The 26,126-nt window shown below is 43.4% G+C and overlaps 1 protein-coding gene across 1 annotated transcript in view; it reads right to left on the reverse strand.

Annotated features, from left to right (window-relative positions):
• VIT (vitrin) overlaps positions 1–26,126 on the reverse strand; it is a 106,254-nt gene that overhangs the window by 61,304 nt on the left and 18,824 nt on the right. Inside the window, exons 2-3 of the mRNA XM_047851154.1 lie at positions 22,131–22,200; positions 14,887–14,952 (exon numbers count right to left, since the gene is read on the reverse strand). Of these exons, the coding sequence (XP_047707110.1) occupies positions 14,887–14,952; positions 22,131–22,182 (118 nt within the window). The 5' untranslated portion in view covers positions 22,183–22,200. The remainder of the gene's footprint in view (positions 1–14,886; positions 14,953–22,130; positions 22,201–26,126) is intronic.

The raw sequence follows: 26,126 nt of genomic DNA on the forward strand, positions 1-26,126 counted from the left end.
ACCATCCACCGCATTTAACCTGCTGAGAGCAAAAACAGAGGTGGATTCTTGTGCTTATTCAGACAATTGAAGAGGAGAACTCTGGGAAAAGACCCACCTCCAGGGTGGGGCGGGAGGGTCAGCAATGTCATTGTGGGTCCATGACTGGGGAACACTGGCTTTTCAGATGCTCTGGAGCTAGTTCGGGAAAAGAGGGACCTGTCAGACGACCTTTTGGGCCACAGGGAAGGTATTTCAGGGAGGGTAGATGAGGGAGCACGGGCTAGGGCCAGGCGGCCTGATGCATCAGAGGCTCTGTACTGGAGCCGGGTGGGAAGGTGGGGATTGGGGGGGGGGGGGGGCTGGGCCGGGTCAGGAGGCTTGAGGGCTTGTGTTCTGTGCAGGAGGTGGGACACAGTGGAAGGTTTCTGGGCAGGGGAGACAGATAATGGAAGAGATCTTAGGTCGTGGTCCTAGACAGGGGTCCTAGGTCCGGGCTCAAGATGATAGTGATATTTACTCATCTGCCTCAACACATGATGGAAAACTAGGATCCTCCCCCCCCCCCCCATCCCCTCTGCAGAGCAGCCAGGGGAAGCTCAGTCTTTCCTGTCTCCTTTGTCCTTCTCTGGCTTTGTGACAGCCATTGCCAGACTAGCACCATCCATCAGGCAAGTGTTCTAGAGCTGAAAGCTTGTCTGAAAACGAGGTGAGGTAGGTTCTCCAGGGGCAGCAACTAAAAGGGGATGTAGCTGCATCTTCCTTGGAGAAATTTCCCTCAGAAACTCTGAAGGACAAGGTCTCCTGGATGATACTATACTGGTGCCCTTGCAGCTGGGAAATGTATTCCGTTCAGGGCCCTGGTCTCCAGAAGGGATTCTGAAACACGAGCATAGTTCAAAAAATAGGCAGAGGCTCAGGAGGTGTCTGTAAACCATCAGGTGGGAGGGCTGGCTGGCAGAACGGGTTGTCTGGCCACAAGGAGGCGAGAATTCGGAGGCAACAAGTGATTGCCGTCTTCACATGTAGGGCTGGTGTGTGCTAGGACACCAGAGGACCAAGCTAGAACTGAAGGAGCGACTTTCCATAGAGGCAAATTTTGCAAAGAAGAACCTTCCAGTGATCGAGGCTGTCCTTGAAGGAATGGGCTGCCTTGTGAAGCGGTGCGTGAGCTGAAGTATACAAGCAGGGACTGAAGAGTTGAAGACGAGATTTCTCCATTGGGTGGGAGGTAGAATCAAGCCCCGCCCAGGGCTAAGAGTCGGTGAGGACATGCATGGAGCCAGGATCTCTGCCAGGCCACCCACCCTCTCCCTGGGTTACTGAGATGGTCTCAGAGTTGTTAATGGCTTCCAGCTGTACCCAAAACTACCCCCCCCCCCCAACTCTCTCTCTTTTAACCCTTATATACCTGAATGGAGCAGAGTTGCATTTCTCTCAGACTGAAGAGAAAACTGATGTTAGAACTTCTGCTCTTTTCCTAAGCTCCTCCCAGACGATATCGGAAGCCCTCCTCCCCCGGGGGGTGGGGGTGGGGGGGCTGAGTCTGATCACAGGCTAAAACAATTTGTGGTCTAGGTTAAGAAGCGGAGTGCTGTGCTCAGAACAGCCTGTGGTTTTCTTCTCCCTACCACAGGTTGCCTCCTCTCCAAAGCTATTTTCCTTTTATCTTTCATTCTCTTAAATCCCGATACTCAAGTCTGAATTTACTATTTTGAGTCTCAGAATATCTTTTTTTTTTTCTTTTGTAAGCAATTTGAGGGCTGAAGACGCCAGTGTAGTGTCTCCTTAAATTAGTTAATTGATCTCTGGGCGTAAGTGGACGTGTTCGGCTCTCCTCCCTTCCGCACACCACTTCCCCACCCCCAAATGCATCTGCTCCTTTACATGGACACAAAACCGAAGCATGCCTTCTTGGTTCTTAGGGATTTGAACCAGGAGGTGACCAGCTCTGCGAACTGGGATTTAATGTGGATGTGACTTTGGCTCTCCTGTAGGCCAACCCAAATCTTCTGGAGTGGAATAAATGGGGGTATATCTGGAAGCTTATTGCCTGAGTATTACACAGTGATCAACGCTATTGAAAGACTTTAAGGTATACACAACACACGCAAAGGATTTTCCATGAAATAGTTGTTTTAAAAAGACAAGTGGGGAGGGGGGAATGTCACATGGGAATATTTTGCTTCCTGCTAATCAAGTTCCCCTTTCCCTCAAGGGGTGTTTGTTTCATTTTTTACAAAGGCCTGGAAGTGCCCTAAATAAGCTCTGTTTTAACTGCACCCAATTGGATTAGCAAAATCAGTGAATTAACTCAACCCATAGCAGGGAAAAATGAAATCAAGCACATATGCTCATGTACTTTGGAAAAACAGAGTGCAATGGCAAAGTGTGGCTAAAGGTCAAATATTTGTTAAATTTGTACAAAAAATTAAGCTGGAGAGAGTGAGCTAATTAAAAGTAATTGCCCAAATCACTGGGAAGTGTAATGTCTGAATCCAGCCTCAGGAAGAAGCGGCCATTTGCATTTTGGGGGCCACTTTTCTTTGAGTATAGAAACCACAGTTTGGTTCTTTAAAGTATTCCCCTAGTTATTTGTGAAGTAGTCTGTTTTCTTGTAACCTCGAAGAATCTTTCATCCATCCACTTATAGCCCAAAGGAAGTGATTTCTCTTTGCATTTCCTCTGAATACTTTTGAACCACTCTGATCTTACAGCTTAGGTTTTCCTTTCCTTTTTCTTTCTCTTTTGTTGTTCAGGTTCATTTTCGTATCTCCCTTCACCCTTCTCTGGGTTTTATCTCAACCGTGCAGAACTAAGACTTCCTTAAGAGGACAAGACAAAATTAAGGCAGCTCAGGAAGTATCATCCTCAGGTCTGAGGGGAGGAGGAAGACCTTTGGCAAATGCCTGGTGAGGGGGGTTGGCAGTGCGCGCTGCTTCCCCACTGTCAACCTCAGGGGATAACCTAGAAGTCATCAAAAGGTTACTGCCAGCAACGTTTGAAGAAAGCAAGACGAGAGCCTCTCCCGGTCCTTCCAGAGTAGACAGGTGCCATGGTGGTGAGGGAACCCGGGGCTGAAGCCACAGAGATGCTAGGATTGTCCAGAACTGCTTGGGTGGAACCTTTGCACAGAGACCTGTTCCTTGGCCATGTACTCTTCTTCTCCCTAGTAGGATGCCTTTAGGTTACCTTGCTTTCTCATGGTCACTATCACTTTCACTGACAGAGCTCACATGAGAGCATTGCAGAATCCGCCAAGATTTCTTCCTGGAGGTCCTTGGCACCAGCCATAGGCAACAGGGAACCGCTTACAACCCAGATGATTAGAACTGAGAGATGAACTTTAGTTGCTGCTCACTGAGGTCCTGTGTTTGCTGTATGGATCTCAGCGGGTCCCTGGGCAAAACTGGTACTGTCTGAGTCACTATTTCATACAACACAGGAATACTAGAGGTAGGTCTTCTGCCTGATCTAACAACGGATCAGGTGATGGGTTATCAGACTGGGTAATGTCGCATACAATACACCAATCACATAGCAGACCAAATCAAACGGAATACTTGTTTTATATTCATCTTTTCACTGATCCCAGGTGAGCTACATTGCTTCTGGAAAACAGATAGGTTTCCTAATCAGTTAAGAGAAGCCCTTTGTAAGGTTGCCTCCTGGCAGCTTATGAGGAGGAATTATTATAACATAAAAGCACTTATGTATAAACAGTTTTGATGTGAAATTTGATTTGTTAGAAATTTGAAACTGAATATGAAATTTGTTAGACTGTGCTATTGAACTCAAGCAAAGTCCTATTTTTAAGATCATTAAGCAAAAACATTAATGAAATAAAAATGACCTTTAAATAAAATTTGAAGATGAACTGTCTCCTTGATCCTCATGCCCAGTGACCAGATCATGTGCATCCTTCCTTGGTAGTGACTTCTTTTGCAAAGCATTCTTGCCCATTTTTCTTAAACGGTCCTTGACCACCTTGAATCTTTGGGCAAAAACCATCAATACTATTTTGCTGCCCGTGGACAAATTTCAGAATCCTTAAGCCCTTTCCCAATCCCCTCCACAGGACTTCTGGGCTCGCCAATATTGCTCCTGGCACTTTTCAAATGCATGTCATCTTGCAAACTTGGCTTGTATCATTTCCCACACCCGGAACCCTCTTTCTTATATCTGTGTAAATGTTACTACTTGTCAAGGCCCCAGTTTCAGTCAGATCTTCATCTACCTCCTGGAATATATATTCCACAAAAGTAGGGATTCTTGTCTGCTTTGTTTACTGCTGATCAAAAATGTCTGCTGAATTCTTCTCAAAACTAGAACAAGCAATCCTAAAATTCATATGGAACCACAAAAGGCCCCGAATAGCCAAAGGAATTTTGAAGAAGAAGACCAAAGCAGGAGGCATCACAATCCCAGACTTTAGCCTCTACTACAAAGCTGTCATCATCAAGACAGCATGGTATTGGCACCAAAACAGACACATAGACCAATGGAATAGAATAGAAACCCCAGAACTAGACCCACAAACGTATGGCCAACTCATCTTTGACAAAGCAGGAAAGAACATCCAATGGAAAAAAGACAGCCTCTTTAACAAATGGTGCTGGGAGAACTGGACAGCAACATGCAGAAGGTTGAAACTAGACCACTTTCTCACACCATTCACAAAAATAAACTCAAAATGGATAAAGGACCTAAATGTGAGACAGGAAACCATCAAAACCTTAGAGGAGAAAGCAGGAAAAGACCTCTCTGACCTCAGCCGTAGCAATCTCTTACTCGACACATCCCCAAAGGCAAGGGAATTAAAAGCAAAAGTGAATTACTGGGACCTTATGAAGATAAAAAGCTTCTGCACAGCAAAGGAAACAACCAACAAAACTAAAAGGCAACCAACGGAATGGGAAAAGATATTCGCAAATGACATATCGGACAAAGGGCTAGTATCCAAAATCTATAAAGAGCTCACCAAACTCCACACCCGAAAAACAAATAACCCAGTGAAGAAATGGGCAGAAAACATGAATAGACACTTCTCTAAAGAAGACATCCGGATGGCCAACAGGCACATGAAAAGATGTTCAGCGTCGCTCCTTATCAGGGAAATACAAATCAAAACCACACTCAGGTATCACCTCACGCCAGTCAGAGTGGCCAAAATGAGCAAATCAGGAGACTATAGATGCTGGAGAGGATGTGGAGAAACGGGAACCCTCTTGCACTGTTGGTGGGAATGCAAATTGGTGCAGCCACTCTGGAAAGCAGTGTGGAGGTTCCTCAGAAAATTAAAAATAGACCTACCCTATGACCCAGCAATAGCACTGCTAGGAATTTATCCAAGGGATACAGGAGCACTGATGCATAGGGGCACTTGTACCCCAATGTTCATAGCAGCACTCTCAACAATAGCCAAATTATGGAAAGAGCCTAAATGTCCATCAACTGATGAATGGATAAAGAAATTGTGGTTTATATACACAATGGAATATTACGTGGCAATGAGAAAAAATGAAATATGGCCTTTCGTAGCAACGTGGATGGAACTGGAGAGTGTGATGCTAAGTGAAATAAGCCATACAGAGAAAGACAGATACCATATGGTTTCACTCTTATGTGGATCCTGAGAAACTTCACAGGAACCCATGGGGGAGGGGAAGGAAAAAAAAAAAAAAAAAAGAGGTTAGAATGGGAGAGAGCCAAAGCATAAGAGACTTAAAAACTGAGAACAAACTGAGGGTTGATGGGGGGTGGGAGGGAGGAGAGGGTGGGTGATGGGTATTGAGGAGGGCACCTTTTGGGATGAGCACTGGGTGTTGTATGGAAACCAATTTGTCAATAAATTTCATAAAAAAAAAAAAAAAAAAAAAAACAAAAATGTCTGCTGAGTGAATGAATGGATGAATGAATGAACTGGTCCATTAGCAAATCTTATTAGTTTTATTTCCAAATCTGCTATTTCTCTCTACCTCCATCTTGGTCCAAGTCACCAACATTTCCTGTCTGGACTATTAACATAATAGCCACCTATCTTGTCTTCTTCCTTCCATGTTGCCCACCCTTTGCCCCAAGCTTTCCCCATTGGAGACTCAGGGTGATTCTTAGAAAAAAATGTAATCACATTTCATCAGTTTCCTGATTAAAACCCTCATTGGCTTCTTATTGCCCTTAGGATAATGTCCAAGCTCCTTGAGATGGCCTACAAGGCCCAAAGGACTTGGTCCCTGTACTCCTGTCTACTTAATCTCCTACCACTGTTACTTGGTGATGAGAATGTGCTAGGCAACAAAAGCCTAGAAGAAGGAGCCTTCAGACAGAAAGAAGAGCCAGTACAAAAACTCTGATGTGGGAATGGGCTTGGTGGTTTGAAGAATATAAAGGAGGCCAGTGTGTGTAGAGAACAGTGGAGGAGGGAGAGAGAGATCTCTGATACAGACTGGGAGGTCAGCAGGGGTCAAATCACATGGGGACTAGATGAATTAATAATCCTGCCATAACCAAGATGTCATAAATTGTTTTTGCTAGCCCTCTTTCCAGGACTGTACAATAGCTTTTTTTTCAGAAGAAATTTATTGATAAGCCTACTCGGGATAGAGGCTGAGCTTCCAAGGACCTGTGTGTGGGCTGAACTCTTCAGAGAGGCAAGGAGAAGCATCTATGTGTAAAAGGGGCTTGAGAGGGAGGTAGGGGCATGAGATGGTAAGGGAGAGAGAGCGAGGGTGAAATGAGGTGTTAGCAGAAAATTTTATGCTCTACAAGATGACCCCTTCTGTTGATCCTGGAAAGTACATAGTAAAAGCTCCAAAATATGATAAAACATCAGATGCAGGGAAGTTTCTTGTACAAGTTAGTAAAGTAGCTGAATCACAGGGCAGGGTGGAACAGGAAGGCCATTGCAACACAGGAGTGACTAGGTAGAGAAATCAGGAAGTTCATTGCAGATTCTCCAGAAATCATGGGGAATGCTCCAGGATTTTTAAAAGATTATAGAACTGGTATTTATACAGGTTTAATCTGGCATCTGAGGATCCATGGTGGCCAAGCTAACACTGGGACGACATCACTCTAGATGATGGAATGACAGCATTAGTTAGTGGTGGGGCTGGATTTGAACTCTAAAATGTCTGATTCTAACACTATGCCACATTTTCCCTGAGACAAGCTTTTGCCAAGATGTAAAGCCTTGGGGTTAAAAATATTTTCCTTTGGTCATAAAAGATTCCTTAAGAAGACTATATCAAGCGACACTGGAGGGAAACATAAGGCATGTGATGGAAATTGTTTACAAAGGCAAACCCAGTAGAGAGCATGTGCCTCAACAGGTAACTCCAAGCTCAAGCTTTAAGCACTTCTTAAGAACTCTGTAAAGGTTGGTCCTTCTAACCAGGCTTCCATATTCTATGGAAGGACAGCGATGAAGGAGTGACTGGAGAACAGAGGTTAATCTATCTGTGGCAACACAGCTTTTGGGCAGCTGCAAAAGTTTGTGTCTCTAAAAATAACCTATTTTTAGTTTTCAAAGGACTCTAATACACATTTTTTCTTTCACTTGAACCCTACAAAACCTTGAGAGGTATATTATTTCTACATTTCAGAGAAGTGAGTTGACTTGCCCAAGCCCAAGTACTAAGTAAGTGGCAGAGGTAGGACCCGCACTCAGGTCTCTGGCTCTAAAGCCAAAGTTTTGCCGCTTCCACCTGTTTACTTCTTCCGTAACTGAGAGAAAGAATTAAATTACTCTTCCCTAATCTAATCCTAACGGTTTTCCTGAACTCAGAGGTCACTGACAACCACCAGTGGGTGAATATTTCTTGAAAATGTGTGTGTGTGTGCGTGCGCGTGCGTGCGTGCACTCATCTGTGCATTTATCCCATTGTTTTCCTGCTATTTCTGACAAGTGCCATGGTAGAGTTTGCTCAACTAAAAATCTGCAACACAGAGAGTGCACCTCTCTTCTCACTCCCACCTCAGAAGGAGGGCTAGAAAGTGAATCCTCTTCCTGTTTCGTGGTCTGAGAAAGGGCGCACACACCATTCTGTGTGGAGAACACACTGGTGTTGGTACCAGGTGTCTAAGAAGCAAGCAAGCACTGAAGGTTACTCACAAGTTGCTACAGCTAACAACACGTGAGCCTACTCGGGAAGCTGTGTGTGTGTGTTCTGCCCAAATCTGACAACCACCCAGAGCTGTCTCTTCATCAGTGTCCAATGCACTAAATAACCAAATCCCAGAACAATTACCTCTTCATGCCCAAGGCAGTACCTCTGGGAATCATCAACCTTTCAAGGTTGATTGCAAAAATCTTTCCATGCCTTACAACGTATTAAGGTTAACTTATTGGAAAGAACCACATGGATTAAAGGTTGTACATTTCACTGCAAGTTAAGACTATTTTAACAGACTCAATGTAATGGAAATATTTCAGAATGTAGCTTTACTGCCCTGGAGAATATCTCACTGTTACTTATCCTACTGATTGTTGTCTTCATTGTGTAGACAGCTCAGGAAACTCTGAGGGTCCCCATCATCTAATGAATGGCAAAGAACAAAGCTTCTCCACCTGGCCTTGTCTAGTCCTAACCCATTTCCCAGCTGCATCTCCCATGACTCCCCCACACTTAAACCGACCGCATCACTCACTGTTTCCTGACATCATCTTCCACTTTTTCTCCAGGATGTCTGGGCTTAGTCTACCTAGAAAACCCTCCCACATACCTCTGCCCTACTTTCAGTTCGTGTCCTACCTCGAATGCTTCTTCATCAAAGCAGTATGAATCTTTAAAAAAATTTTTTTTAATGTTTATTTATTTTTGAGACAGAGACAGAGCATGAACGGGGGAGGGTCAGAGAGAGAGAGGGAGACCCAGACTCTGAAACAGGCTCCAGGCTCCGAGCTGTCAGCACGGAGCCCGACGCAGGGCCTGAACTCACGGACCGCGAGATCATGACCTGAGCCGAAGTCGGACGCTTAACCGACTGAGCCACCCAGGCGCCCCAGTATGAATCTTATTCATACATCCCTTGTTATTCTTATGTAATCATTTGCCACATTTTGCTTTATTTTATAGTGGGTTTTGGATGTTGTTTTTGTTGTTCATTTGTCCATCCATTCAACAAATACTCAATGAGCACTCAATGAGTCTTCATGTTGCTTTTGATCTAGATGGCAAGACAGACTCTATAAAAAAGCTCTTCTAAGAATGTGGGATAAGTACAGAGCAGAGGAAGTGTAGTGCACATAGGAGCCATATAAACTCGTTTAGTGTGTGTGTGGCAGTGGGAATTAGGTCCAGGAGGTCTCACCTTTGCATAATTTAATTTTATCTTCCACAAGATTGGGTACTCACTGAAGTCAGGGACTCTGCAGGATGGATGGCTGGTAACATGTTGCATGGAGCTGATCATGGCTCTCACCTGTGTGATACCATCTCGCCTGAACCCACTTTTAACGGAAGCCATTGCTTCTGAGGCTCTTCTGGGGCTTCCTTACAGGTAGAAAAGCCATGGAGGAGACTTTATAACTTAAAATATTTTTTCCCTCCTTTACAGACACTGCCTGGCAGGGATTGTTCCAGAGATGCTGGTGGACATAATTTAAGGGGAAACATATGATGTGTTTGTTACAGTGTGGCCTGAAATGTTCATGAGTTGAAGACTAGGCTCTTTTTTGAATGTGGAATCTACACATAGATGAAGTTAACAATTAAAATTCATAAAGTACAGTGACTGCCTTAGGAGAAGAGTCTTATGAATATACCCGAACCCTTCAATAATTATTTGTAGCCTACAACAATTGAGAAAAATGCCCCCACATTTTGGTCATTTGTTAGCAACTGCTTGAATAGGTTTGTACTGACTATGTCTACCACTGAGGTGCCTCTAAGTAAGGTCAACCCATGGCTCCAAAACATATCAGGAAAATGAGAACCTTGAGAAATCACCTCTAAAAATAAACTTGGTGAAACTCTCATTGCATATAGTGTGGTAAGCTTTACCATGGACTATACAGTGGGTTGATTTATTGAGACATTAACTTAGGTTTATTCTGATTGTATTCCCCCCACCCACCCCCCCTTACTATTCTAAGAAGGTAGTCAGGCCTGTCTTCTCCCACCTCTGGAATTCAAGGTTGCATGAGAGAGGGCAGAGTTGCCCAAAGACAGCTCTCCCTCACGCATTGGGAATTCGTTTCTCCAAATCCCCCGTTTGAGAGCACTGACCTTGGTCAGCCCAAAGAGTGATGGAGAGGAAATGATCTTCCAAGACTGGGAAGGTGGGAGTGGGCAGGTAGGTCTCGGTGGGGGAAATGTCTCTGTTCCCTAATAGCTGCCTTGGAGGAAAATCATCTGGGAGCAATACCTGGTGTGGTGCCCCTCATGGTGAATCCTTAGTCCTGGGACTGCCGCCATCTTTCCCAAGATCCCACATTTCAGAAAACAATGGAGTGCCCAACTTCTACAGATAACATGGGCTTGGACACTGAGCAGGGCAGGGGAGCTCCCTGAATACTGTAGATTGCATAAGCCTTCCAGGGACTGGAGCGGGGAGGGAGGAAGCCCCTGTAATGATGAAATTTTAATTTCTCAGCCCCTGGAAATTGGCAGTTTGGAGTCAGACTTGATTTGATTAGAAAATGAAGTGATGTGATAAGCCAAGCGTGCTGAAATTACATTGTGCCTAATACAATTGTGTACATGAAAGCAAAATATTATCTTGAAATGAATGGTCATGCATAAGAGCGAGGAGTAAGTTTGTAAGAGCTTCTCCCATTTCTTTTTTTTTTTAACCTTTGCTTTCCCTTTTGTAAGACTCCCATGCCAGATTATTTTCAACATGTAATACCTTCTTGGTCTGAAGGGCCCCCAACAGAGATAAGTGATATCCATGAGGGCCTCTGGGGAGCCATAGGAAGACCAAAGAAATGGAAAAAGGAAAAGGAGATGAGAAGAAAAAGAAATGATAAAGAAACGAAGGAGAGAAAGCAAAGTCTACATGTAGACAGAATAGATGCACTTGTATGGCACATGGCTTCTGGCCAGACCAAAGGAAGACACCCACGCTGGTTCCTCCTTTTCCTGTTCTCTCCACATCTCTTCTACTTTATTTCCTATTTGGTCAGCCTGTAGTCATCCCACACCCCTCATCTGTCTCCAGGCAACAGATATTTCGTTCCTAAGCCCTGGCTGGCTTGGCAGAAGGCACTAAGAAAGCATCTGGGGTTGAACCTCACACAGACCTGCATTTCCAATCTGGCTCTGCCAGCCTGTGGCACCAAGTCGTGGGCACTGAGTCAAGAGCAGCGTTGCATGGGTTGTAGGGGTCAGTGTCCACTCACCAAAACTCTCAGATTACTTTATTCTTGTTAGCCTTGAATGGGCACTGGTGCCAACGGAGGGCTGGCCCCAAGAGGGGCCAGAGGGCACTGATGCGTACCCATGGTTTTACAATCATATCTGAAAGTACCCCTGATCTGGGATGTCTGTCTACTTCCTGGGTTCTCAAATTTCACCAGGCATTGGGATTACAGGAGGGCTTGCTAAAACATGGATGGCTGGGACCCGTCGTTCGCATGTCTGATGTCAGCAGCCTGGGCAGGGTGGGGCAGAAGGTCCCAGGTGCTGCTGGTGCGGCTGGTCCAGGAGCACACTGTGAGCATCACTGACCCAGTTCGTTCTCACACTGAGGCCAAAGTGATTGGTTTAAAGTCTTGCTTTTATGATTTCCCTTTTCTGCCTAAAATCCTTCAGTAGCTCCCTACAAGATACATTTTGGGGTGTCAGCTGAGCTGGAAATGAAACAACATTTTCCTTGGGGAAGAGCTCGGAGACCACCTCCTCCCCACCTCCTCCTTTTTGAGCGTCTCCTGGGAATATGGGCTCCAAAAAGGCCCACCTTTTGATCTTATGATGCAAAGCCTTCAGCCTTCTGACCTGTGGATCCGTAAATACTTACTTCTAGAAGGAGCTCGGGGCTGTCCAGGTATAGGGGAGACAACCATGGAACCCATGCATTCACCTCTCAAGGAGATGAGAGAAGATGTAATTGTCGTGCCTCCTACTTGACTGTAGACCTTCGTGTGAAGAGCTGGGCAGACTCAGTAGATGCTTTCACTGTACCCGTACATGCATGTAAATCCGTACCCTCACCAACAAACTGCATGCTCTCTCCTCTCTCTCCATTTGTCGGCAGAAAGAGTTTTGTGTTTTTTCAATTTTTTTTTTCTTGGCAGGATGGTCTTATTTCCCCAGCACAACCCTAACTACTTTATTCTTCTCTGAGAACCACCCTGCAGCCTGGGATGATGCAATTAGGTTCTCTCTCCCAGGAATGTGGAGTCAGTATTGACAGACACCTTGTGCACAGAGTGGGTAAAGGGAGGGGGAGAGGGAGGACCAGGGAGAGAGAGGGAGAGGGAGACAGTGAGGCAGACATGCATAGAGAAGCAGAGGTACTCATTCTTGGGGCCTTTTCGTTTGGGGTGTGGTTCCAGCGAGTTCCAGCTACCAACCCCCCACCCACGTCCTGCCAAAATCCCTTTTGGAGTTATGCTGACTGCAACCAAAATAATGTGCGCTGAGATATTCCCATAGCCCTCATAAGGAAGTCCAGATTCCCGGGCACGGTAACAAAGCTCTCCCGATCCCACGCCTGTTTAGTCCTTCACCTCCTATCTCAACACCTTCACTTCCTACTCTATGTTTCAGTCACATCAAACTACTTTTTAGCTCTTTCCACTCTCCAGGCCTTAAGCGTGCTGTTTTCTCTCTGCTTGCATCCCTCTCTTCTCACCTTTGCCTGGTCTATACCTAGTCGGTCTTCACATATCAGTATAGTTGCGGTGCTTCCTCCAGGAAGCCCTCCCAGATATACAGCTCTTCTCCACATTCTTGGAGTACGTTTAGCTGCCTGGTGACTTGCCTTTCTTTCTCCCTAGATTTTGAGCTCTGTGAGGGCAAAGACTGAGTCTCAATCGCTGTTGTATCTGGGTGTCTAACATAGAAACTGGTACTTGGTGGGCACTCAATAAATACTGATCAAATGAATGGAGTGCCTCTTTGCCATCAGTCACCTAACCCAGTGGCAGACTGACAACAGCGAAAAGAAAACATGAAAATGACTTTGGCCTCAAGCCATATAGACTGTCATTTGGAAATACTCCTGAGGTAAAGAATCAGACATTACCATGGTTTGGGAATATCCTATTACCTTCACTGTATCCCCATCTCCCTACCCCCCTTATTTCATCATTGTGCCAGGGTTTCCAACTAGAGAAAAGGCCTCTTGCATGTATTGATTCAAATGTGCTGCATCACCAGGGAGATTTCGAGTATAAGGTTAGAATTTAGCATATCAGAAATCTAATCCATTTGAGATCTCTCAAAGAGGTTTGCCTTTGGGTCATTTAGCACAGGCTTTCATAGTCACTGACAACTGTTGTCATGGTAATCATGGAGCCTTTCATGATTTTTGTAGATGAGTTAATGAAGATACTGGAAACAGCCCAAAGGAATTCATACTTGGGTGTGCGTTTGTCTCCATATTAACCCAATCATTGTTTTGAACACACATCTGCCCCTGGGCTGATTCTCTTGGCTCTTGGTACCGACAGGAATAAATAAACAACTGATTCCTTTTTAGGATTTTAGGCTTGGAGGCTGTGGATGGCTGCTCTTTTGGTCTCGTTTCAACAGGAAATCCCACATGGAGGGTTTAAAGGAGCAGAAGGGAAAAAGAATGGTGTGTGAAGCAAATATCTTTCTTTTATTTCAAATTATTAATGTTGCTGATTGCCAGCATCTAAATTTAATGCCTGTGAAGAAGTTTCAGTTGTGGGAAGCACAGAACATTGACTATATCTACAGCATTTCTTTCATGGTCCTTTATAAATGTACCTTCACTTAGGCCTCCATCAAATGCACAAATTTAGATCCAGATATCTGAGCGTGTTTACAGTATTGGAGTGTGAGATTTTCCATCTATGTCCTGTCCTGCTAGTGATTTCCCAATATCCATTCTTCCTTCTTTCCTGTAATACAATCCCTTACTTTTAGCTAGGCATGTGGATACTTGAAATGAAGACATTTCCCATTCTTCCTTAAAGCTGGCCAATGACATTTAAGTAGAAGTGGTGTATTTAACTTGCTGGACTTATCTTTAAAGGGGTGGGTATGTGTCCTTCTTCATCTCTTCCTGCTGACAGGAATGTGGATGTGATGGATGGAGCTGGGGCACCCATTCTGGGCAATGAGTTGAGAGCCATGTTGAGAGCAGAATGACAAGACAGAAGGGGTCCAGGTCCCTGGAGACTGTAAACCTTCCATAAAAGCCCAAACTGACTATGTTTACAGGAGAAAGAAGCTTTGCTCCTATTTAAGCAATTGTTATTCTGGGTTTTCTGTCATCTAATTTTAACTGATCTATTATCCAAAAATGAAATTTATTTTTCCTCTTTCCACTGATTAGGTGTGAAACCTTATGCACTTTTCTGTGAGATTTACCTTCTTATCCCAGAGCATGCTGGAAGGTGAACATGTTTGCATTAGCCAGACTCAATTTTCTGGTATGGAGAATTGAGACACCATTTCAATGGCAAGAAACTAGCTACTCCAGCTTAGCCATAGAGACTTAGTGTTGCCCGGCCTTTGTATGTACATTTTGAAATTTTCCAATATGATGGGACCACGTATCTTTTACCCCAAAATCAGTGCTCCTATTTCAGATGCTTTTGTGGAATGAAGTAGGTGGTAAATAATAATTACTGCTAATTAGACTGAATGCAAAGTAATTGAAGGAAGACCAAGAAACCCCAAACCTTCCAAATTATCTGAAACAAGCATAACAGCCCAATACACGGGAGATACAAGTCTTATGCTAATAAGGAACTGCAGTTTTACTTACTTAACTTGGGCCTTTTAATCTTCTTTGTCATGTCTTTATTTGAGTGTATTCCAGTCACCAGCAAAACTACATGAAAAAAAAAAATTGAAGAAAACCTAATCAGTATCACTTTACCTAAACACTTTCCTTTGACCCTTATCTTTGCTTCGATCCCATGTTAAAATATTCTCATCGGTGAACTAATTTTCCCTTAAATGAAGGTCGGGGAAATAAGACGATTAGTTTGTGTTTTTGTCCTCCGCGGAAACAGACCTTTCAAAAACATCTCTTGTATACCTGCCCTTTGCTTTTCTTCACATTTCACCACATCAACTCCCCTCTCTCCAATTTCCAAAGGAGGAAATGTGGGCCTGGAGAAGTCTACTCTTTGCTTGGCGCAGGAATAAATGATGGAGGAAGGATGAGCACCGAGCTCTTCTGGCGCTCTTTCCTCCGGTCCACACTCAGTTTCCAAAGGGCTAATTCCCCGCTAGTCGGAGAACTCCATGCGCATGCGCATGCCTGTGTGCTTGTGTGCATGTCTGCGCATGTGCATGCGAGTGAGAAAGGGAGGGCTGGCAGGGAAAGGTAAACTAGGAGGAGGGGGGCTGGGGAGAAGAGGAGGACTGGTCGCACGGTGGTAGGTGTGACCTGGGTGTCCCCTGTTGGTGCAGCACCTGGTTCTGTGCCCCATCAAGGCCGACTGCAGGTAGGTGACCTTTCCCCTCAGAAACATGAATAGAACAGCTTTTGGAGACGGCTGTCTTCAGGAGGTGTAACACCAGAGGAAGGAGGGGGAACTCTCTCCTTTTTAATTCGAAGTCATGTTACCAGTTTGAGCCTTGTGTTTTTAAAAAATAACATTGGCCAGTTTTTCTTATTTCCGAAATAGTACACGTTCCTCACTGAAGGATGTAAAAAACACAAAGAACAGTAAGGAAATTATAAATATAAATGAACACAAGAGTATAATATTTTTGGGTTTTTTTCTATATGTGTACTTATTCATGCAGGTGCTCAAACAAACCTTTGATCATGCTCACACCGTTTACAATGTTTTATAACTTATTTCTACTTGAGGATATATACAAACACTTTTTCATGTCATTAAGTGTGCCTCTCACAATAATTTTAAGTGTGGGCAAGGTATTGCACTGTATGGATGTATCAGAATTTAGCTAACATCTGATTTAATATAAATTGCTTCATCTCCACACGGATCCTTTGTTATTTCCTTTAAATAAATTTCCAAACAGGATTTCTTGTCTGAGAGACATGCCCACTTAAAATTTCAATATGTATTGTGAATATTTCTCATAGCATTTTTTTTATTAGCAGTGTCTGAAAACGCTCATGTCTCTACCAATGCAAATTCTACCTGCAGATAGAAAAGCAATGTTTTCCCTTCAAAAGGCTGGTCAATTCTCCATTCTCCTTCCTTCCTCTCTAGGCCTCCCTTCTCCTCTACCCACCCAAAGCTGGTACTGTTTCACGTGTCTCTATATTAGCCACGTTTTTGAGAAGCTCACTTTGTGGATGGGGTTGGGACTCCAGAGGTAAACATGGAGAGATAGAGTAATCAAAACAGGCATTCTACTTCCTGCCGTGTGTGTGTGTGTGTGTGTGTGTGTGTGTGTGTGTGTAACACAACTCAGATGCTCAATGTAAGCATACATGGACTTAGGAATTCTTGAATTGGCAACTACCTTTGAAGGAAAATGTCACCAGCATTCGTTAAGAAAACTTTGTATTTATCTTGTGATTAGCTAGTCTGCACCAATGGTACAGCCCTTGAATTATCCCCAGTTTCGACCTTTAATGTTAAGCGGAGGCCTGGACAGTTGACATACCATATCCTGCAAGAACAGGCACATGAAAGAGAACTGAATGAGACCCAGAAGTCGAGCCAGGTGGAATGAAGGCAGACATTTTTTACGTGTTATTTACTTCTGGGGTTTGGGTGGGTGTGAGTGTCCTGGAGGTCTAATTTTTATAGTGGTCTCTGTGTCATTTAACTCTGTGCAAAGACACATCTTCATTTTATCCACGAAAACAACGAGCCCTAGAATATTTAAAAAAAAAAAAAGCAAGTACTAAATAAGTATATAGAAGAAAATTAAGCAAGTAGAAGGAATAAATGAAATAGTAAGTAATACATTTGGGTATCAATATTTGTGGAAAACCAAATACTGTCCTCCCAGGTCTGTGTGCCTGTGGCAAGTGGGTTACAAGTCTCTGTATCATTAGGACTATAAATACTTCGGTAAGACCACCCCACCACTCGCATTTGCTCCCCCATGACCCTCCAGGCTGAAAACATGCATAACTGGGCTCAGTTTTACCACAGTGGTTAATAAAGTCATTATTTTCAATGGAACGCAGAGGCCCTCCCCTTGGCTTAGATGGTTGTTAATTAAAACTCTCCAGAAACCACTCCTCAAGGGCGGGGGGGCTGGTCAATAAGGCTGCAAATGTGCTTGTGCCCTGGAGCAAGTCTTCATTCCTCATATATAAGGCTTCCCTCCCTGCACTGGAAATGGTGAATTAACTGTTGAATTTGGGAAAGAGAAAAATCAGTCTTGTGTTGCCTTTCTTAGGAAGTCAGGCAGAGCGCGGGGGTGGATGACCAATAAGGGATGGATGGCCAATACTCACTTCCAAGGACAAAATGGACCACAGGTCTGAAAGCCAATCCCTTCTGTAGGAGTAGCTAGTCACCAGGCTATGGAGGCCATTAGTGTCTAGAAGGCCTGAGGATGTTAAATCTAGAGGCCAAAGTTCCAAGGCAATCATGGTTTATGAAATTTGTTGCAATACTTCTCAATTGTTGAAAATTCAATATTCTAGTTTTGAGTAGCGTTGAATAAAGGGAATACGGTTCTCACCTTTTGATAGTAGTGCTTGAAATTACCAAACCAATGAACTGTTGATATTACTTTTTCAAAGAAAAGATTTCCCCCCACTTCTCACTCTCTTCCTCTTTAGAGTAGCCATGAGTACAGTTGAGAGGGCTGAAGTGTGATTGTTTTAAAATTCAATTTAAATAAATTATCATCCAGATAGCTTATAGATAAATACAAATGAGTTGGCTTAAAATGATGTTCAGTCTCATTAATGACAAGAAATGCAAGGTAAAGCCAAACATGATAGTTTCTCTTATCATGTCAGCAAATATTGAATACAAGATTATACTTAATCTTGGCATGGATTTGAGATGATGGCATTTAGGTACACTGCTGGTGAAGTCTAAGCAGGTGCAGTCATTCTGGAAAGCCATTTGGCAATATATGTCAGTAGCCTTAAAAATATTTCTATTCTTTGTCCTAGAAAATATGCCCCTAGGAATATATCCCAAGTTATAATTAGAGATAAAGATAAAAAGTGAGGTAAACAAATGTCCATTACAGCATTATATATAATGGCAATCTGGAAATAATGAAATGTTGGAAATATCCCAACAATGGGGGTATCCTGAGCATTTATTACAAATGATGTGTTAAAGAATATTAAACGGCAAGTGCTCAGTTCTAAACTTAAGAATGATTCTGACAAAGTTAGAATACATGCAGAGAGAAATAACATAGCAAAATGTTAATGATGGAATTATCATTTCTATTTTCTATATTTTCCCCATTTTATAGTGTATTCCATATATGTATTCCATATTTTATATAGAATATGTTTCTTTTACAATTAGAAAAAGGCAAAATGTTTTATAATTGGGTCATGTTGAAATCATATAGGCTTATGATAATGCAAAGTCCATTCCAAAATCATTGGTATGATTAATAGGCACTTGTGTCCCAGTTCTCCCTATCAATAATGCATTATAATCAGAATTCACTTACTTTCAAGAAAAGACATGAAGGGCCAGAACATCTAATCAATGACCAAATCAGGAAGTACTTACTGAAAACTTATTATGTGCCCAGAACTTTTATGGAAGTGCCTCGTTTTAGCCCATAAACTTTTTGATAGATCCCTTCAGGACCCTTGAAGACACTAACTCCGGTGATGTTGACAAAAACTCTCTCCTTGACCAAACTTTAATTCAACTCCTCCAGACCCTCTTCCCAGCTGGCCTTTGACCGTGGGCTTCATTGTCTCTCCTTGTTGATTCTGCATCACTCGGTTTTAGCAAGAATCCTGTTTAGAGAGAATCCTCCACCCTTGATACCTGATCGCCCTGGTCTGCCTTTAGCAAGAACCCCCCACCCTTGATGTCTTCATTCAGTAATTTCCATCCACTGACCCATGCGACTTGCTGCTTGGATAGAAATCTCCATGTTCCTTGTTGTATTTGGATTTGAGCCCAGTTCTATAGTGCGATCTCCTCTACTGCAATAGTTCCTGATTACAATCTGTTTTTACCTCTTTAAACACTATCCAGCTCTGGTTCTCTTTAAGTGTCCACAATGCCTTCCTGAAAACTGATTTACGAGGCAGGTCATTTTAAAGCAGTTCAAATTTCCCCCATGCTTTAATTTGGGATTATGTTCTCAATGAAACATCTGGCATTAAATAAATCAGAGCTTCATAGCAAAGACAGGACAACTAACTCTCTACAATCATATAAATCATACAGTTATGCTTCAGATCACGAATATTAAAGCTGGGAGGAGCTTTGCAGGTTATCCTTTTATTTTATAAAAAAGAAACAAAGTTCAAGGTTAACACCTTGGCTAAAGCGGCAGTTATTTGGGGGCAGAAGTTGGAACCAGAACAAAAGTTTGCTGGCTACTGTCTTAGCCCATGTATACCACTTGCTCCCCATAGGTGCAGTTGTTGAATTTGACGCCATCTTCAGGTAGGTAGAGTCAGAATTGAGTTAAATTACAGGACATTCAGCTGGTGTTGGGGAATCACTTTGTGTGGTGAAAAAACCCACACATCAGAATTGGGTACAGAGTTGGACTCTGATACCTTAGAAATCCAGCATCCCTAAGGAGGACAATTTATTTCACGATTATTCTTGAGTGCCGGTGGGATGTGTCAAGCACTGGCAATGCACCAGCTCTTGCCCGCAATGAGTTCACAGCTTTGGGGGACCTGGGCTAGTAGCAAGGCAAATGCCATGCAGCTATGATGGAAATCAATACAGGGTGCAACGGGACACTTAGAAAGATGGCCTGATCAAATGAGGGGCTGAGGGAAGGTTTTTGAGGACCAGTAGGGCTTGGGGAGGTATGGAGGCAAGAGGAAGAACATTCCAGGAGGGGGAACAGCATGGTCAAAGGCCTGGAGGGGAGAAATGATGTGAGTCTCAGGGGAATGAGAAAGTCAGTACTTTTCAGGTCGCTGGAAGCCAGAGTGGACTCCGTGGGGAGCAAGGAGCACAGAAGACAGCAAGGGCCATATCAGTAAGGCCTCCCCAACAAGCAAGGCACTTTAATTGATATGGACCCCATCTCAAAGACAAAAGGGAAATACTGAGGAGTTTAACTCAAGAGTGGTGATCAGACATGGGCTTTAGAGAGATTGGGGTATGGTAGAGAAGGAGTTAGAGGGCTCAGGATTTGGGGCAGGGAGGCTGTCATGGGTACCAAGGAGCATGACAGGGAAATGGTCCTGGGATGGAGACCAGCAGATGAACAAGAGAGATGCCAGGGAGGCAGACGTGTGAGGACACAGAGAGGGGATTTTGTGACAGGAGTCTCCTTTGTCTACTTTGATTTCTCACTTTCTGAATGAGTAGCCCTGAGGGGAGAGAGTTTTGCAGAAAGGCAGGCTGAGTCAGGCTGGGACCAGGAAGGACAGTCAAGTCTTCCTTCTTGGTTCTGTGATGCAGGGGACATGCTGAGTATGAAATGGCCTCAGGGTTTGCTTGTTTTGTTTGTTTTACAGTCACTAAAGCCTTCTGATTTCTGACTCTCTACCTGCCCTAAATAAGAAACCTGCTAACAGGCGAGTGATTGTGGGAGGGGGCAGCCTCTCAAAGGACAAGGTCCAAGTGAAGGAGCCTGAGTTTCCCAGGTGAATATCCTTCAGCAGGTTGGTGGGGGAGTCTGGACCAGAACCCATGTGAACCCTCCGACTCCCAGTCTAGTCTCCTTCCACCAGGTGAAAGCCCTCTTGCCTTCTCAGCTGTGTTACCTATTTCTCTTCCATTTGCCAACTCTGCTGTGTAGACGCCCTCTGCACAGACCTTGAACATTCAGACTATGTTATGGGTTTAATTTTGTCCATCCTAGATTCATATGTTGAAGTCCCAGCCCCCAATACCGAATATGACCTCATTTTGAAATAGGCTGCTTGCAGATGTAATGATTTAAGTTCTGATGCGGTCCTACTGGACTAGGTTGGGCCTCTAATCCAATATGTTGGATTATAAGTGTTATAAGAAGGGGGAAATTTGGGCGCACACACAGATGCACACACAGAGGGGTGTGACGTTAAGAAGTGCCAAAGATGGCCCGCAAACAACCAGAAGCTGAGAGAGAGGCATGGAACAGACTCTCCACCACAGCCCTCTGAAGAAACCAAGCCTGCTGACACTCTGAGTTTGGACTTCTAGCTTTCAGGACAGTGAGCGAATAAAATCTTGCCATTTGAAGCACCCCCCACCCCCACCCCCACCCCTGGTTTGTGGTATTGTGTTGTGGCAGCCCTAGTGAACAGATAGACTGCCTGAAAGGGCTTTGCACACTTCCCTGGCATTAGTATCACAGCCATCCGTGGGGTCACTCTATCCAACATGGTTGGGGTGCAGTGGGGTTGAAATTACTAGAAGATTACCCTTGGGCTTAAAGCTAAACCCATCAACCCTCTTCTCTCTTCTGGGCGAGCTGCTGCTCCTCCAGAGCCTACCCAAAATTGTGTTCCCTGCTGATAATGGGTAAGGGTTTCATCTCCAAAAGTATGGGTCACCAGTGGTTACAAGTAAGGTCATGTCAGTGATAATAATTTTTTTTTTTTGAGGAATAAGAAACAAGAATGTTCCCAAATTCAGAATCCTTAAATGTGCTCTATCTGCAATGTTGGCTAGTTGCTGAAGAATGCACAGATATGTGCGTATAAATGTGTGTAATATGTACAAACATGTAATACATACATTTGCCTTATACAAAAATATATACACACTTACATCCTGAATTTGATCCACAGTTAACATTCTCATTGAAACTTCCCTCCAAACTATGTATCATAAAAAGATACACTGTGCTGTTTACATGCAATGTCTTGGTTTAAACCTTTTCTTGGCAAGATTCTTTGGACTTTAGGAAAATGTTAAAAGTGTATCCAGATACACATATAAAAGTACTTACCAAGGAACATTTCAATAACAGATGCCTTCATAGTGAGGACAACAATCCCCATAAAAATCAAAATGGCACCCTGGAGAGGAAGAAACAATAACACCGTCACATTTCAGCCAAGAGTTCTGAAATTGGACGCATGGAGTGGGGGGCGGGGCGGGGAGGGCTGCCTCGTTTTGCATCGCTCCCTGGAGTCTCAGGATTCTAAGTGGCAGCTTGCTCTAAGGAGCCCACAGAGATGGCAGTGGCCAGCCTCACTGGTACCCAGAACCCCTGCTGGCCACTAGTCCCTATTCTTCACAGGTTTGGTCTTTACTTAGAACCGAAGACAAAGTAACTCCACAATTTCGGGAAGATGCTCAACCAGCCTTTAAATTAGGACAAAAGCTACACTTATGATATTGAGAGAACATTTTTGGATTACAAGTAAACAATGCATTCCTCATTCAATAAATATTGATTAAATTCCCATTATATGGCTAGGTATTATTAGGGAGGAAGTGATGGAAATGGAACTAATAAAGGTTTCTTAAAAGGCTTATATTTTAAAAGAAGTGGGAAGACATGTGTAGATACAAATAACCATAACGTTAGTAAGTGTGCCAGGCTCCATAAGGGAATAGAAGAGGCGTGTGTAGACCAGTGGTTCTCAAACTTTGCTGCATATTAGTATCGTCTGCGAGTTTTAAAAGGCCCTGATGTCCGGGCTGCACCTCAGACTAATTGAATCAAAATCTCTTAAGGTGGGATCTAGCATTGTGTTTTTAAGAACTCCCCCAGGTAATTTCAATGTGCTGACAAATTTGAGGACCTGTGGTTTAGAGCAAGACTTGCTAAATCTTACATGCATAGGAATTACCTGAGGTTTTGTTAAAACACAGATTCTAATCCAGTAGGTCTGGGATACTGTCAGAGATTCCCCAGGAGGCCAGGGAATTTTAGAGAAAGGAGAGATAATGACAGCCATGGGGATAAGAGAAAGCCTCCTAGAGGTGGTAGCATTTGATCAACTTTGAAAGACAAACAGTTTGGACATGCAGAAATAGGGAGAAGTGACCCCAAGGTCACTTGGGGGAGGAACAGCACTGACAGGAGCTCAGAGGTTAGCATAGTGGGTATGAAGATGCTATCGATCTGTACGGGGTTTCCTCCTGCTCTTGAGGCTATGAGGAAACTCTAAAAGGTTTGTTCATACTACCATTACTCATTACGTGGAGCACATACTCTGTTGCCTCAAATCTTCACGATAAGCCAGTGTGGCAGATTTTATGATGCCTCAGGAAAGTAAGGCTTAGAAAGGTTAAATGTCACATCCCTGGTGACCAGGGTAGTCAGTAGGACCGGAATGGAGGTGGAGTAGGTAGGAAGGATCTGCCCTGGGCACAGGCAGTGAGGAAGAACGTTGTCTGAAAGAATTTACAGGCTTAAGGTTGGTCTGCTTTTTATTACCTTTATAAGCTAGCAATTCTAAGCAATGTCAGTGATAAAGCACCCCTGTCTTCTGGGGTGCATGGCTCTCTGCCCAGTGCCATTGCTGTGTGGCCTAAATCTGGCATTCATACCCTGCACTCTGCTATCCTCAGTGGTGTTATTCTCTGGGGCAGGGAGACAGGGAAAGCCCCTGACTTGTAGCGTTTGTTGATTTCTGTGTAAAAATTCCATGGCTGATGACGAAGCCACCAAAGTAGAGAATTGGAAACACCATCAAATACTAGCTAGGTCCAGTGCAAGCTTATACGCAATATTTAGATTCAGTACTATGCAGATTTTATTAACAAAAAGCAATTATCAAATTATGGTTGAGGTAGTAATACAAGTACCTGATGCAATTAACTTAAATAAAACTTTTTAGTATATGAAAGATTTTATTACAGACAATTAAATTAGGCAGCAAGAGTAACCTCAAACAGAACGGATTATTTTGCTAATTTCCAGCAACAATTGCAATGTGTTAAATTTCCCAGTAAAAGTTGTTGACTACTGTTTACATAATAGGCAAATAACGGCTCTTAGCTTCAAAATAGAAATAAAATCATACATACAGTCAGTTTGGCAATTTGATGCTTAAATAGCTGGGTTATGTTTTGGAAATAGGGTGATAGCAATTAAAAAATTTTTTTCGTCTTTTACTATTTTGACTCTGAGAAGCTCCGGAGCCACTTAACATGTTTTCAGGACGAAACCATTAACTTTTTATGGAATAAATGCAGTATATCAAGCTACCCTACTGTACCGACCTAACCCTGCACCACCAGTTGGCTGTTACTGTTCAGCTTTGCAGATTTTATCAGGTCACCCTTGATTTCTGCTTCTCTTTCTCCACATCTTACCTATCAGCCAAGGCTGTTAGCTCTATATTCATAATGTATCCAGAATCTGACCATGTCTTATCATCTTTACTACTGCCATCTGCTCCAGGCCATGCCTCCTGTCACCTGGTTATCGCAATCAGCCTCCTTACTGGGCTAGTTCCTTCTTCCTCTGACTCCACAATCCTCACAGCAATCAGAACTCTGAAGTGGCTCCCCATGTTACTCCGAATCAAAGCCCAAGTCTTGACAAGTGGCTTACAACCCTATGTGATTTTGCACCATTGGCCCCCCTGACCTCATTTCTCCCCATTTTCTCCCTTACTTGTTAAGCTCTGAGTACAATGGCCTCCTGGCTGTTTCTAGCACACACTTCTCATCTCATGGTCTGTTTCCTCTACCTGGATGCCCCTCCCCCAAGATCAGAACATGATTTACTGCCTCATTTCTTTCAAGTCTTTGCTTAAATGTTACCTTCTCTTGAGACATCGCCTTACCACCCAACATAACCTCTGCCACCCACCACCAACTGGTACACCCTATCCTTTTCCCACTATTTTTTTTTCATGTTACTATTGCCACGGACATACTTTATTTATTGTACTTGTTTACTGTTTGTGTTCTCCACTAGAATGCAAGCTCCATGAGGGCAAGGATTTTTTACTCGATTTTTTTTTTTTATGTGCCCGATAAATACATGTTGGATTAAGGAGTGAGTAGCTGGGGCTTTCTCCTTTCCCTGGGAAATAAAAAAAGAAAACCGACGATCTTGTGAATACACTAAAAACTAGTGACTTGTACACTTTCAAGGGTTATCTTATGGCATGTGATTTATATCTCAATAAGCATTATTGATCGTCAACAAACTGAAGATGGATTGCAGAGAGAAATGCTCTCAGATCTGTGTCTTACAACTTGAGGAGACATGATGGACCTGACCTTTACGTGCTGGGACGGGTGGATAAAAACAAACAGGATTCCAGGAAACACTCTAATCCTGTAGGAGTTATCACCCAAATGCTGACTCATTCATCATGGACTAGAATCACTCTGGTCTCTTGGAATCAATGTTTTGAGAACTCTTTCTTACCACTTCAATTTCTCTCCTTGTTTGGCCCATTCACTCATATACTGAAAGAAAGTATAAATGTGCCTTTTTGAAATGTGTGTTGAAAAACCTCTAACCCTCTCTTAGCCATTCCAGAGGCCAGAAATGAGGATGGCTGCCACCGCTGTTAAGCAGTACTTGTAGACTGTCCAGTGCCACGAAACTGTGTGGTGCACAGTAATGTTGGAGCCCTGAATCCTCGTGTGCTCACCAGGGTTTGAACAAAACCCAGACAACTGGAGTTTCCAAAAGAATGTGTTACTGATTCATGAATTTATGGATTGCGCCATGAGATGGAATATGGAGTCCTGAACATGAAGTTCTGGTGAGGCAAATGAAGCCTGATTGTGAAATAAAAATACACACTAACGTAAGTGGAGTAGCCAGCCAACTTAATTAGACCTCTCGTTGCCTGGATTTAGAAAAGAGCGAGCTGGTAATAAATAATAACATCACCTTATATTTATACGGTTCGTCAGGTTTTTTTCCTCCAATTTAAAAATTGTGCTAAAATGCACAAATGTAAAATTTACTATCTTAACCGTTTTGTAAGAGTCTGAAATTCTACGCCCATTAAACAAAAACTCC

The sequence above is a fragment of the Prionailurus viverrinus genome, chromosome A3 (genome assembly GCF_022837055.1).
Source record: "Prionailurus viverrinus isolate Anna chromosome A3, UM_Priviv_1.0, whole genome shotgun sequence".
Classification (NCBI taxonomy): domain Eukaryota; kingdom Metazoa; phylum Chordata; class Mammalia; order Carnivora; family Felidae; genus Prionailurus; species Prionailurus viverrinus.